Genomic DNA, 15,095 nt, shown 5'->3' on the forward strand with positions numbered 1-15,095 from the left:
GGGTGTACAGAGAGCATATGCACTTTGCTCTCTTTAAAGATTTCTAGGGCTCCTGGGCACCGCACTTCCCATTAGCCGTAATGCAGTGGCATATCCCCATAGCAGAAGGAACTGCTGGTTCTGCCCAGTGAAAAGGCAATTTGCTTCGCAGGTTCGGTTCATGTTCCCTGCAGTGATACTCAAGACATGGACAAGGAAGAGCACATCTTCCAGGCATATTTTAGCTTTTAAGTCACTGCAGATATTAACCCTGAATCTGTACAGAATTAAAAATTACCACAGTTCTATGATACACTTAGTTTAAGGATGAAAAAAGCAGGCTCTTTGTAAATTCCAGTCTGAAATAGCACTTTGGCTGCTACAGATACAGTGATTTCTGGTACTTAGTCTGACAAAATCTCCCAATTCAGTCCAGAAATGTCATAAGAACAACTGTAATTATTTTTCCAGATAAACCCCTCATGCTTCATAATGATTTGTAAATAACTGCAAAAATTATAACACATTGTCTTTTTGCTTTCAATCTACACTCTTCTTCCCTATTTATAGTTTTTCTCTTTATTTAACTTTCTCTCATTTTCCAGATGACATGACAAATCCTCTGGACAGTTATTAGTTTCCATTAAAACATTATACACTTGACAGTGTGTACCTAACATTAAAATACATGCTATATTATAAACACCAGCTATAATGTTCTCCATTTCCCCTGTTTCCATGCTATCATTTTCTTATTAAGAGAAATGGAGATCTAAGACATGAGAGAAATTGTTCATTGAAAAAAAAGATGTAGCTACATCCTGGCATATAGTTCAAGTTAGTGAACTATTTCTAGTATGTACTGGAAAACTAACAAAGAAGCATTATTGTGATTCTCTAGGTCTTTCTCTCACAACATATTCTTGATACACGTAAAGGATATATCACAATAAATTCAAACTATTTACTTTCAGAGAAGCACTAAAGTTTCTTCAACTTTTATGAAATCTCACTTTGTAGCGTTAATTTCTGAAGGTATAAGCTAATGAACCTTCCTGCATTTATTAGGTTCACACTAAGCTCAGGTTCACCAATATCACAGAAACTGGTGGAAGTTCAGGAAATTAGAGAGTAAGATTTTCTTTAGTGTTCTTTCAGTGTCATATATGGCATCCTTGTAGTGTTCCCTTTTCAGATTCTGGGGATGCTGGCATGTCCAAGGTTAACCCACAAGCCCAAAGGATAGAGTTTTAGAAAGGAGGATTTCAGATACTGTGGTGGTATTGACTGCAGCTCTTGCATCAGTGTTAAGGGAATTTCCTGCTAGATAGCAAGATGTGTTACCCTGGGCTTGGACTTGTGTCTAGGAGTAGATCTAGGAATAGGCTGTATCTGAGAAACAGGGAAGAAAGCACACATTCCCCATGGTACAGAAATGGCACAAAAGAGCTAAGGCATGGAACCTCTTCTAGAATTTCTGGTTTAAGGCAAGTATACAAAACCAGAGCCAAGACCCAGAAAATAGATGTAGGCGAAACATACAGCAGCTCATAATCTTCCTACTAGTATTACACCATAGTTGGCTGTGGAGACCTTTGAATGGGATATAGTAAACTAATACAATGGTGAGTTGACTGTATTCCCCTCCAATTAGCAGGATTTCTGTGATTACACTCAGAAAAGGCAACTAGTTATTGCTCAAGGAGAAATTAAAATAATTAAGTAAAGAATACAAAATCAAGTCTTAATCCTAAAATACCTGTTCCTTAGGAAAGACCGCTGAACTTAGTCTGCATTTACAAGTACTGAACAAGACCCTAGAATAGCGCAAAGAACATTGCAGTAATCTCACAGGAAGGGAAAAAAGCTGAAGTGGTTTTTTTTCCTAGACAAACTAGAAAACAGAATGATTTAAAACTATGCTGATTGAGAGCAGCAAAGGCAAGCTGAATATGCATTTTTAGCTACATTTACAGCAAAAAGTCCTTCGCTGCCTTTGGGAATGACAGTGGAGTTACAGAGAGGGTATATGAAAATGTCTTCTTGTGGTTGTGATACACCTGTATGTGGAAACAGTGCTTCCACTTCTAAACTATCATCATGAATTCAAACGGCTAACTCTGCAAAAGACAAAAATGAGAAGGCTGTAAATACTGGAGGGAATAAAACTTAGGAAAATGGTGAAACCAAGAGAGCAATAAATGACATTAATAGACAGAAATTGAGAGGTTACAACTTTAAATTTCAAGAAATCTTTCCATCGGTATCTGAACACATTTTTTGACCTAAGTTATTAGTACATTTAAAGCCAGATAGGAAAAACTTCTGCAAATGGGAACAATCTTACCTTGACGCATTACTTAATGTCTTTTTTCATCCTTATATTCTACAAACAGAAAAAGATATACTGGTTAATATATCAGCCTTTAATCCTAAACCAATGCTAAACAGCAGCCAGCTATGCTAGATATTTCAGCTGTAGAAAACTCAACAGGAAATTCTAAACATTTGGCTGGCCGCTGATACTCATTACTAATCAGTCTAGCTACAATGGGGAAATTCCAGAGGACTTGAAAAAACTATTCTTATGTCAGTATTTCAAATTATTAAATTGGATTGTGAGGCTAATTCTAAGTCAGAGGGAAAATAATGAAAAAGTTGATACAGAATGAAACATGTAAATATAACACTGATACAGACTTATAGAAAAGACAGCTTGTCAAATGTATTTGATTGCTTAAATGAGACTGTAAGTTGGCAGATAATGGTAAAAGTTTGGATTGATATTCTGAGGCTTGTATAAGGCATTTTGATTTAGAAACCAGAATGACATATAATCAATATGTTTCTTATTAAATGGATTAAAGACTAGTCAGGAGTTAGATCTCAAAATACCTCAGCAAAAGGGAATTATCACTGGTCAGCTGCATTTTGAGCACAGCCCCCACAAGAACTGGTTCTTGGGTTTTTTTAATCTTCCCCTCACTTCAATTAGGATTATTTGAATCATATTTTAACCAAAGAATGTCCTAGAGTTCTTGCAACACAGAAGGCAAGCCTAGATACTAAAAATCCTGTGGCTGTCTCATTTAAGAGCATGGAGTGGGATATAGGAAGAATTACCATGAGTCCAGAACTGTAGCAGTGGATTCTGTTCAATATTCATACTGAACATATGTATTCATACTTCATACTGAAGGCACCTAAATCTGGTAGATTCCACAATTTTTACTTAAGCATTTCACAAGCGCGCAACGTCTACTTACACAGGTATCCAGCAAAAAAAAAAAAATAAAAAAATATCGACTCCTAAACCCCAGTGTCTTAGGAGCGGTTTATTCACAGCTTTCATGGTGTGCCCAGTGCACAGCAGTCAGGCTTACCTCCTTCCTCTCCTTTCTGAATCTTATATCTTCTCTACAGAAAGGCAGTTACTCAGCAAGAGCAGCAGCCTGCCCACCTTCTTCAGAGCACCAGTTCTGCATGTGTTGGAGATGCTCTTTGCGGGACATGTGGGTCTGACTGCCCTCAGGCACCGTAACTTGACCTGGACCTGCTGCATCTTGAGTCAATAGGCTATGATGTAAGTGGGCTAGTATTAGCTCTGTCTGATCCTTCTCTGTTGCTGTTTCAAAACAAAGGAAGTATTTTCTGCTCAGTATAAGATGAAAAATGTCAGGTCAGCAGAAGAACACCCAATCACTGCCTTTAAACTTTCCTGCATCTCCAAACTGAAGCATAAGCTGTATGAAGAGCAAGGTCTAATGTTCAGCCCTGTCCTTAAATGGCTGAGTGTGTGTTTTGTTCTGAACCGTATTCTGTGGCCTTACTTCTTCTCGTGTGGTGGGGATGAAACACATCATATTTAGAGTATCAGGTTCTCCTGTAGGGCCTGCGTGCATAAATCTTTATCTACCAATAACCATAAAGCAATAGCTGTCAGGAATAAAAAATGAAGCTGGAAGAAGTCAAGAGTGGCTGTTAGGCCTAAAACTTCTGCTTAAAATCCATTTAAAATATGTTCCTTCTACCCTATTCCACTCCCCCTTCCCAAAAGGTCTCTTCTCTTGTCAAACTCATGAGCAGCTTATTTTCTTGACTCCTAGTATAGTTGCATGTGTCTCTGGTAACACAAATGCTGCTTTTTCCAGACTACTTTAGTCTGGTAGGCTAAGTCAACTTAATTCTTAGTAGACTAAGTAGACTTAGTCTTAGGCAGAGTTTAATCATTGCATAACGCTTTGCGTGGGGAGGCAACAGAGATTGCTGCAATTGTCAGGAGTATGGCAATAATTGAACACTGTTGTTTAGTAACATGTTACAAAATGAGAAGCAAGCCATAAAAGATCTTTTAGTGAATTCACACAGTTCTTCGATTCACTAGAAAATTATGACCAACTGGGATAATAGGGCAAGGAGAAGGAAGGATTAAAATGCTTAAATATACAATTTGTTTGCCAAGGTTGGAAAATATAGTTTATTCTGAGTTACAAAAATTTAGATAACTTTAAAACCTTTTTAGCTATGTAAATTTAATGGAGAATTATAAAGAACTGCTTAGCTGGAATAACATAAATGAGATTTCCACACATGAATTGGAGTATAAACATTTTGAGCCATGTTCTCCACGTTTATAAAAATATCATCTCAAAGCAAAATGGCCTGTTAAGTAATAAAGTATTTAAAAGCTGAATCAGAAGTTGGATTCAAAAGAGACTTCTGGAGTGAAAACATGAGCTTTAAACACAGGATGTGTTTCACGTTTGTGGTTGAGGGGTTTTTTTTTGTGAAAACCAAGTACAAAGAAGCTATTAAGATGTGTGCAGTCAGAATTTATCTGCAAGTCCTTCAAATCTTTGTTTTTCTGGCATGAACACATTTAGAAATAGAAGGCAAAGGGGATCCTCTGCTGCAACTTGAAGCATTGTGCTCCACCTGACAATCTAGATGCTTCTCTTCACCGTCTTTCTGCACAGATGAGGTATGGCTGTGGTTGTAACGTCATGCCTAATCTTGGTTTGAGATCTGGAATCACACCATGAGGAAAACACAGGTGAAATCGTTGCAGTAATGAAGTAAAAAACAAAAACATTTCCATTCGAGCTAGTTGTTCTCCAAGACAGTGTCTTCTTCCTGGATTGAAAAGAAGGTTTTGAAAAGACTTAAAATGTGTTCAATTACATTTTCACTCTTATTATGAATAAGAATCGTCATTTCTGTGTTCTAAGAGGAGCTGTATGAACTTGGTGGTAGCATTCTGTAAGAGAGGGGATAGGTGGTAATTTACAGCAAGAAACAGATTTTAGAGAACTTGTTCCTCTCGCTACACAAATGCCATTGTAACTAATTCTGTCAAATTTATTTAGATAAGCTATTAGCTCCTTTATCTTGTCTTGAAGTGCCAATCTAGACAGAAGATGTCTTTAAAAAATGATACTGTGAATTTCAGCCTTTGTTCCCTACTGTTTTCTTAATTACATCTACTGCCAGTCATTATTGCCTGGCAAATATTGTAACTTTCTAAGTAGAAAGATTTGAAACAAGTCTGGATAATGACTTTAAACATTAGTTCCCATTACTAGTTACAGTGAGTAAACGTGGTTGTGGAAGACACAGGTGAATGGATAACAACATCTGGAACTGGTAAGGTCAAACAGACAAAAAGAAACATAATAAAGGTAGGCTTCATCAAACATAACAGGCCATTTAGATCTAGTGTATCTATTCCAAGGGAATTGTCTTCTCTTGTCTCCTATTTTTCAGAGCAAGAGCACCCCAGATGAGCAAACTAAGTCACACTCTACACAAGGCTATGTCTTTCTATGGACTGCAGAGGTAGCCCTGGAAGTTAGTTTATAAGGAACGCCTAATTTTTTAGGTTGATAATTGTATGTAAGGTAAATTACCCACTCTTACAGGCATCAAAAGACAAATCCATAATAATTTAGGACTCCCAGAATATTTCCTCAGGTCAGAATGAAGTGATACATGCTGAGCCCCAAGCTAGTTCTGAATAACATCTGCAATTTCTGGTGCTGATCTAACTGCTCCAATTTGAAAGCTGGTTGTGTAAATCACCTGTATGTAATGACTGTAGCAGCAAAGGACTATTAATTATGAAAGAAATACAACTTATGTACTGCAATAATATAAAATCTATAGACTCCTCAGATAAGAAGGTATCATACTTTTTTGCTAGTTTATATATAATAGCGAACTCATCTATATAAAAGATATTGTGCTAAAATGTATTATGTCCAAAGTGCATTACATTGAAAACCTTTAAAATAGCTGTTTCATCAGACTGTGGATATTTTACATCCATCTGTCCATTCCCGATTTATTGCCATCGCTTATATGTTACACCTCTCTAGATTTATGAAAAGGAACAGTGGAAGAGATCACTTACCTAGTGAAAAAGGAATAAATGCATCTTTCTTGACAAACTGCCCGCTGCTGTCCAAAAACCTCTCAGGAAAAAACACTTCTGGATTGCTCCAGTATTTTTCATCAAAATGGACAGAGTAGAGGTTTGTAATGACTGTAGTGCCTTCAGGAATAGAATAACCACGCACAACAGTATCTTTGGAAGTTGCATGAAAAATACCTAGTGGAACTATATTACAGAATCTTAGTACTTCATGTAGAACAGCCTCAGTGTATGGCATTTTGCATTTCTCTTCTAAGGCAGGCATTTTGTTTGGGCCAATGACTAAATCAATTTCTTTTTGAACTTGCCCTGTTAGGAACAGGAATAAAAGCTGATATTTATTGTGTAATATAATTTCTTTTTTTATTTAAGCTATAAAATATATATATTTTTAAAAGGATACTGAAACATGAAATATCCTACATAAAATGTAGTAGCTTATAAGCTTTAAAATTTAGATTCTATATTCCTTATCCTGTTATTAGGAATTGTTACTAGCATCTATACCAGTAATCTTCATTTCAAAAGTAATTATCCTCAGTAAAATTGTAGTTTAACATACTTTGCTTTGCTTGTGTATATTTTTATTTCTGGAGCTCTTCAAAACTAAAGGAACAAGCAAAAGACTGCAAAGATAAAGTACGTTAAGTACTTGAGTAAACACAGATAAGACTGAAATTAGCCACTTGAACTTTCTGTTGTCTAATTCTGCTATTATTCTTCAGAATTGTCACAATGTAAAATCATTCACTCTTAAGATGAAAATATCTGATACAACACTCTAAGATTTAAGAGGGGCAAGAGTCTGAATCTAACTGAAAAGGAACAAATCCAATCACTGGGTTTTTTTAAGCTATTTTAAAAATAAAATTCACAGGTTATTTAAATAATCTCAAAGGCACTCAAAACTGTCTCTTATTTTTCCCGATACACTTTCTTTGCTGAAACTGCCAAACAGCTCCTAAGTAAAATAAAGTTGCACTTCTACAATTCATGTGGAACCAATAATGCAAATCTGGGCAATAGCAGAAAAATTCTACCAGAAGAATCACCAGGTTTTTCACCCTAAAGTGACAACATTTCACATCAAAATTAAGAGGTGAAAAGCAGCTTAGTTAAACTACATTCTGTGATGTAGTGGTGTATCGGTGTGTATTGTAATACTTGGACAGAGAAAGTCTAAATAAAGGTGACAGTAATTTTTATTTTTATCCAGGTGAACTGATCTTGAATCCAAACTCATTGTATCACAAGATCTGAGATGAGAAGATTATTTTAGGTAAGTGGATCTCTACAAAATCAGCTAGTGCATAGGAGACACAAAACTACAAAGTTTTTTATCTTTTTTGAAAAACAGTATCTTGGTCAGATCGTAATAGAGCAGGAGAAAGGATGTTCTTGTTTTAAGATGTGACTATTGTTTGTGAGCCAAGACAGACTGATCAGAAACTTTAAGTGGACCTTTCTGCATCCAGGGTTTTTATATAATGTAGAGTGTAAATATATCCTTGTGACTAATTATGGCACCAAATACATTTTTAACTAAAATATGAACAATGTATATATGCATCCTAAAACTTGAGTACCTATAAAATCGGATTCTATTTTTTTCATTTTATTGAACGGTTTCCTTTTATGGTAGTTTTTCTTATTACACTGTGTAAAGCACATAAATGAATTAGTAGAGCTCAGAAGCATAAAAGCAACATTTAATTTTTTTATACTTTTTTTTAAATCATCTGAATTACACTGACTGGTTAGAACTAGAAATTGCAGTTTTAATCTTCTACAAAAGAATTATTAGCTGTACTTAGTGAGCTGAAGCTACATATTTCTCTTAAATATATCCCTCAAAGTTTTTAAAATTAACAACTCAAATCTATTAGATTTTCCTTTTAATCCTAGAAGAAATTTTTCCTATTTTTTAATCTTTAATCAGTTTCCTCATGTTCAATTAATTAATCAACTAATTAGAAAAGTTGAGTAAGACGTTATGGCTCTCAGGAGATATTTAAGCGAACTTTGGTTCTACTTGCTTAGCCAGATATTTTAACGAGCTCAGTGAATAGTGGACTTAAAATAACGATAATGGCAGCAACAGAAGAGTTTTGGCATCAGCTTCTTCATGTAAGCAGAATGATTTTCAGTTTACAGCATGTCAGGCTTTGACGTACTTTATCATCATATTTCAATTTTCATTTTTTTCAAGTAAAGCTGTATTTACCTTATATGTAAATATAAAATTTGATCTCTAATTTTAGACAATATAATAGATACATAGATCAGTATTTTAAAATCTAAAAACAGATACATAAATACACAATTGCTTTTTTTCCACCCGATTTGAATTAGAAATTATTCTAGCTTAGAAAATCAGAAGTCATAGAGGCATGCACCTACTACCAGAAGAAGAAAATGGAATCTTTCATACATAAAGATATCTGGTTCCTATGCAGAACTTCAGATCTCAACAGCCTTCTAGCTACAGGCAGTGCTGTTATCCCCATTCTGAAATTATGATGGTGGTGAAACTGATGTTAGAGCAATATTCTTTGGTCCAAGTATCAGCAGTACCTTTCAAAGTTATCCAGGCTGCTCTTTCTCCAAATACTGAAAATTCCTAGTTGAACTAAGCACTGCTAAGGCTTTGATAGGAAAAGGGAAGTGGAGGCAGGAAAAAAAATAAAAATGACTGTTCACTCCTAAAATCCAAACTTCTGCACAAAACATCCAGGCTGACATTCAAACATCTATTGCTGTCTTTCTTCAAAATGACTGTAATACATCTTTTTAACTTTTAAGTGCTATTTTTGTTCTTCCAAAACTATGAATATACATGTCTATAACATGTAAATCTGTTGTGAATTGAGGCACTTAAGGAGAAAAAAAAATTGTACCCAAACTGTTAACTACAACCTGATTTACATTTTGCTGGTGGTTTTGCATTTTCAATATAATTTATTAGTATCATATTTAATTGCATTTTCTTACTATTTATTATTAACTACACAGATTAGTACATCTGCCAACCAACATTATGCCTCACAACACTAAACTTAAATATATTAGAAATACTTTATTAATGCTTCATAAAACTTATTTACAAAATAATATTCTAAAATTTTTATCATCATACTTTACTTTTGATAGCCTCTTCATGTACATATAAAATAAGCTTTTCACCCCTGTCTATAGTATATTTGGTAAATGATAAAACAGAATAATATACAAACCTTCCTTTTTGGTTACAACTATGGATCACTGCATCATTTTTAAAAGAGCATTTTAAATTTGCAATAGGAAAGTGTATCAGTTCCTCAAAATGTCAAAGTTCTTACCTTGAATGTTTGGATAAAGAGCCATAAATAACACTGCCCATCTTAAAACATTTGTTGTCGTTTCTGTCCCAGCTATGATGAGTTCTCCAACAGAGAAAATTAAGTTTTCTCTTGAATATGTAGATTCTGGATCATTTTCATTGCAATCCATCTCATCTAAATATGCATCTACAAAATGTCGAGGTGACTGAGGCTTTCTATTTTCAGAGACACGTTCAATAAGGTCTTGAAGAAAGTCATATACTTCAGCTGCATTTTTAAACAGCTGCTGGTGTTTCCCAAATGGCAAGATACCGATCCAAGGAAAAGCATTATATAAAAACACAGAAGCACTAGCAGCTAATTCAATATTTTCACTAAAAATCTCAATCATGTGCTGAAATTCAGTATCTTCGTATGTAAAACGTTCTCCAAAAATAATCAAATTAGTAATGTTTGAAACAGCATTTGTTATCAAGTGCTTAAGATCAAATGGTCTGCCTTTGTATGTATCAATGGCATCAAGAAAAAAAATAGATTCTTCTGAAATTTTGTGTTCAAAGGACCTTTGTCCGTATCCAAAATTTCGAAAAGTATTTACAGCTAATTTGCGATGTTCTGTCCATCCTCTTCCATATTTACTGTTCAGTAAGCCTGAAAAAATATTTTAACACAGTATTTTATGCAGTGTTTTTTTTTCTCCTGTAAGATAAGATAATAAAATTATTTAAATGGACAAAAAATTATACACATCTTGCTATGGAGCATAGTCAGAGAGTAACAATTCTTTCCAAATAATATCTTTAAAGAAGCGTCAAGTATTTTGTGGAAGGAGATAAAGAGGTAGAGAAAATGGCTCAAGCAAATGTTTCATGTGATCACAAACCTATCTATTGGACAAAAATTACATTTTTAGATAAGACATTAGCACCTACCTCCCATGTTTGTCAGCTTCTTAAACAAGGGAAGAGATGGTCTATCTGCAAAAATTTCACTTTGATGAACAAGGCATTCTTTTACTGCATCATAGCCGTTCAGTACAATAGCAGATATACCTCCCAGATCAAGACTGAAGATCTTTTGAGGGGGAAAAACCCACAGAAATTGTAAAATGCTATTACAACCAAAACTTAAGAACAAATAATGAAAATTAATAAAAACAAGTAATGAAAACGTGAAACAAGACTTAACATCAATGCAAAATACAGACAATGAAAAAGTGAAACAACACTTGACATCAATGCAAAATACAGACTTGAATAAACTTCAGTAGGGCATACAGGTAACCAAAGGTGATCCAATTTTGGCGTTACACAGTAGAGTCTGTTGTGAGCTAACTTACTCTGTCAAAAGATAAAGTAAATTAGCCCATGCTACATTCTGTGCCTTGCTGTGCACCTAAAGTGACCAGCTCTCCAAAGTCAGGACTGGGGATGCTTTCCTAGTCATTAAAAAAATGTGAGTTTGGTACGACAATGTATATTTTTCAGAAAAAATGTACTGTCCCCTAACATTAGTAGATATAAGTATATACTTATGAGTCTATAACATAACATTATTAGATATAAGGTATAGTTTTTATACAAGAATTAGAAATAAAGTACATATTTTGTCTACTTTCCTAATAATCTCAGACTATTTCCACAGGAGGGAGGTAAGCTTTACTACTGTATCTACTCCTCCTCCCTGCCTGCGTAAAGGTAAATTCCAACAGCTTAATTTGGTTTAGGGCACTATGACTGAAGCTACAAGTTTGTATTACGAAGACTTCCAACATGCCGCTTAGTAACGGCAGATACAGAAGTGGTGTCAGTTGTGAAAACAACCAAGCTGCACCCAGTCCTTTCTACCTCTGAAACTGGACACCAGCTTACTTTGCACAGGCTCCCAAAGAACCACCAGGTGATAGAAGTGAGAGCCATGATGACAGCCAACAAATGACAGCATAGCCCAGCTAGTCCCATCTCCCATTTCCAGAGGTGGTTAGCACTAGATGCTGTGGAGAAAGTTGCAATACATCCTGCAGAGGGCACATACAGGATAAACAAAATGAAAATCTTAACCTAAGTTTTAAAAATTTAAACCAAGGCTAAACTCGATTGAAATACTACATCCCTTTCCACACTTTTCTTAGCATTATAAATCTGTATTTTTACCTATATAAATCTCTAGTTTTCCCTTCATCTCAGAGCTGTTGACCTCCACAATATGAAATAATGTTAGCCTAATTATACATTCTATGACAGCTGGGTTGTCACTGAAAATGTTACCAGGCATTGGAACAGGCTGCCCAGGGAAGCAGTTGAGTCACCATCCCTGGAGGTGTTTAAAAGCTGTGTAGGTAGCTGTGGCGCTTAGGGACACAGTTTAGTGGTGGATTTGGCAGTCCTGGGTTAATGGTTGGACTCTGATCTTAAAGGTCTTTTCCAACCTAAATGATTCTATGATTCTATGACTATTTTGTTTTAGTGAACTTGATATTTTCACTGTTATAATGGCTCTTCTTTGTTATGTGACAAGGCACTCCTGGTATATTTCCACAAACCATTTGTGATTTCTCTATACCTTGATCTTAGCTTATTTATCTTTCTTCCAGTGTCGTAGATTTTTTTTTTTTAAATCCTTTCATTGTATTTTTTCAGAGCCCCCCAAATCCTGATGCCACCTTCAAGTTCCCTCCAATTCTGCAGGATCCTTTCTCACAGCAGGTGACTGGAACTACATAAAGCATTCCAGGCAAGTAGAAAGCTTAGTTTATTGGATGACACATTTTCCTTCCTATTTCTATTCTATTTGTCCTAGTATTTTGCTTGAAACACATTTACTTTTTTCTATTGCCAAATGAAACAAAAGATAATCCTATCCTTTTGTTTCTGCCATTTAGCATCCTTTTAATTTGTGCACTTTGCTTTGCTTGTCATTCAGAACAAGACTGTTTCTCCTGTAAGTTTCATAAATGATCTGGGCAAAAGCATTTGACAGACTTAAGTTCTAGGAACAGTTTTATTTGCTTGTTAGGGGTGTTATATTTAAAAAATTCTAGCAGTTTGAAGGATGTGATTTTCTAAACAACACATCGTTTGTTGGACACAAAGCACAGTCTTTCACAGCCCTCCAGTGAAAATCCTGTGAAGTAAAACACCACAGGTGATACACATCGCCTGGAGATGTACAGGCACGCCAAAGGGTGTCCGTGCTCACCCGCCAGCTGCTACCAAAGCGTAACCTCAGTGCGTGTGTGTTTATGTACGTGCACACATACACACGTAGAAATGCTAATACCTGCCTGCCTTTCCCTGCGGGATCTAGTTTGGGTTTAACTGTTATGAAGCTTCTAACAATAGACTGGTTGCTTGAAACTGGCTGATGAGAAGAGACACCTGATGTATAAGGAAATATGGGGAAAAGGAAAAAATCCATTCTTACATAGTTATTTTAACAGACTGCCGGTATTCCAAACATCTCACTGAAGATACTTTGAAGCAACGCGTTTTCAGCGACAACGTTGCATTAGCCAAGTCCCTGCTATTTGGCTGCTGTAACTTCGTTAGTTTTAAGCCGTCTTGGCGTGTCCAAGACGTGCGGGACGCCGCTGGCGAGTGACCGTCCCTGGCAGCCCAAGGGCCGTGCCCCGAACACCAGCCGCCCGCGGGAGCCCGTCAGGCTGGCGGCTCCGCTCCGCCCGCACCCCCAGCGAGACACCGGCGAAGCGACACGCGTTACCCCGCCGCCGCTGCACGGTTCTGCCCGCGCCTTGCGCTCGGCCACCGGCCGGCCCCGGGCCCCTCGCCCCGCTCCCGCCAGCCGGCGGGGGGCTCCGCTCACGGGGCCGCCGCTCCCCCGGCGGGGCGGCCTCTGCGGGCCGGGGCCGGGACCGCTCCTCCCCGTCGGCCGCGCCGTGCTGCCGCTGCGGGGCCGGGCTCCGCGGCAGCCCCAGGATCGCGGGCCGGGGACAGCGCCCGCCAGGCTGCCCCTGCCCGTGCCGCCCGGCCCCCGCGCCGAGCCCGCCCCGCTCCCGCTCCGGGGCCCCCGGGGAGGCGGCAGACGCCGCCGGCGCGGCGGTACCTGCCCGTGGATCTGGCTCTGCCGCCGCATGTAGACGTGCGGCTGCTCCGCGCCCAGGGCGTGGATGTTGCCGACGAGGGGCAGCCCCCGGGGGCCGGGCGGGAAGCCGGGCGGCCGCCGCTGCTTCAGCAGCTGCCGCACCACCAGCGCCAGCGCCGCAGCCAGCGCCGCCGCCAGCAGCAGGAGGCAGGCGCCGCTGCCCGCCCCCGCCGCCGCGCCCGGGCCCGCCGCCGCCCGCATCGCCCCGCGCCGCCGCCGCGCCGCTTCCTCCCGCCGCCCCCGCGGGGCGGTGCAGCGCCGCCCTGTGCCCGTTGGCCCGCGGCGGCCCCGCCCCTGGCGTCACGGGGGCCGGACCGCCCCGCCCCGCCGCCACCTCCCGCGGGGCCCCGCGCGCACCGGCCGCTGGCGCGGGTCCTTCGGGCTCCTCGGGCGCTGGAGCGGCACCGCTCGCCCTGCGCTCCGCGCAGTGGCCTTGGCGGCTGCGACGCGTCACCGGCAGTTACTTGCTCGCCGTTAAGGCTCGGTGGAGGAACAAACCCAGCTTTGCGATGTCCCTCCCAGAGCCCCTTTGGATGTGGGGAGCCCTGAGCCGGTGCATCCTGCTGCGCTTCCCGCTGCCCTTCCCGACCACAGCACCGGGCAAGCCTGGCTGGCGGATTGCTGCTGGCAACGGGGCGGGAGGCAGCTTCGCAACTCGTGCCTGCAGCTCCCCGTGCGGGGCAGCCTTTCCCCCATTCTGGCGCCGCTAACTGATGCCAGTGCTGCAGCGGGCAGTGAGAAAGGGCCTGGCGTCCCCAAGCTTGCAGGCAGCCGAGCACAGAAGGAAATGTCCCTAGTTCATGGACCAAGCAGTGAGGAAATCACATATGTAACGGCGTAAGAGCTATTGTTACTTGGCGGGATGATGCCTTAGGAAAGGGGGCTCGAGTTGCTAGAGAGGCCAAGGTCATTTACTGCAGAGCTAAGAAAGCAATGCCACTGTGCAATGTGACATCCTGCTAAAACACTTTATAAATCACATTTGTTTCCATTCGTGGTGGTTTTGCTCTTCTGTTACTGCTGTTTGGCAAGCAATTTTAGGTATAACAGAAGTATTCCTGCCCTATTAAAACTTCTAATCTATGTGTTTCCAACTTGAGATTTCTTTTTTGTTGATTTCAGCTTCATTCATACATAGATTCATAAGAGCGCTGATAAGATCCAAACTGATAAAGAATTTATGCTGATGAAGTTTGTTAATAACCTGACTGATCAAAATGCACTATGTACTTGATGATCTAACCATTGAATGCTTAATTCTCAGT

At 39.4% G+C, this 15,095-nt stretch overlaps 1 protein-coding gene across 6 annotated transcripts; it reads right to left on the bottom strand.

Annotated features, from left to right (window-relative positions):
* Positions 1 to 4,866: 4,866 nt before the first annotated feature.
* On the bottom strand, positions 4,867 to 15,095 carry CYP2R1 (cytochrome P450 family 2 subfamily R member 1; the record flags this gene model as incomplete). Of its 6 annotated transcripts, XM_080404764.1 has the most annotated exons (6): positions 13,792 to 13,891; positions 11,601 to 11,746; positions 10,662 to 10,803; positions 9,748 to 10,380; positions 6,389 to 6,718; positions 4,937 to 5,112 (listed from the first exon to the last, which is right to left on the bottom strand). In XM_080404764.1, exons 2-6 carry the CDS (start codon positions 11,688 to 11,690, stop codon positions 4,937 to 4,939), a joined length of 1,371 nt encoding a protein of 456 aa, XP_080260890.1. In that variant the 5' UTR covers positions 11,691 to 11,746; positions 13,792 to 13,891. The 6 variants fall into 6 exon arrangements, with proteins under 6 accessions (XP_080260888.1, XP_080260890.1, XP_080260887.1 ...); XM_080404762.1 differs by lacking the exon at positions 11,601 to 11,746 and having other exon boundaries at positions 4,867 to 5,004; positions 13,792 to 15,095; XM_080404761.1 differs by lacking the exon at positions 11,601 to 11,746 and having other exon boundaries at positions 13,792 to 15,095.

The sequence above is a fragment of the Falco punctatus genome (genome assembly GCF_963210335.1).
Source record: "Falco punctatus genome assembly, chromosome: 10".
Classification (NCBI taxonomy): domain Eukaryota; kingdom Metazoa; phylum Chordata; class Aves; order Falconiformes; family Falconidae; genus Falco; species Falco punctatus.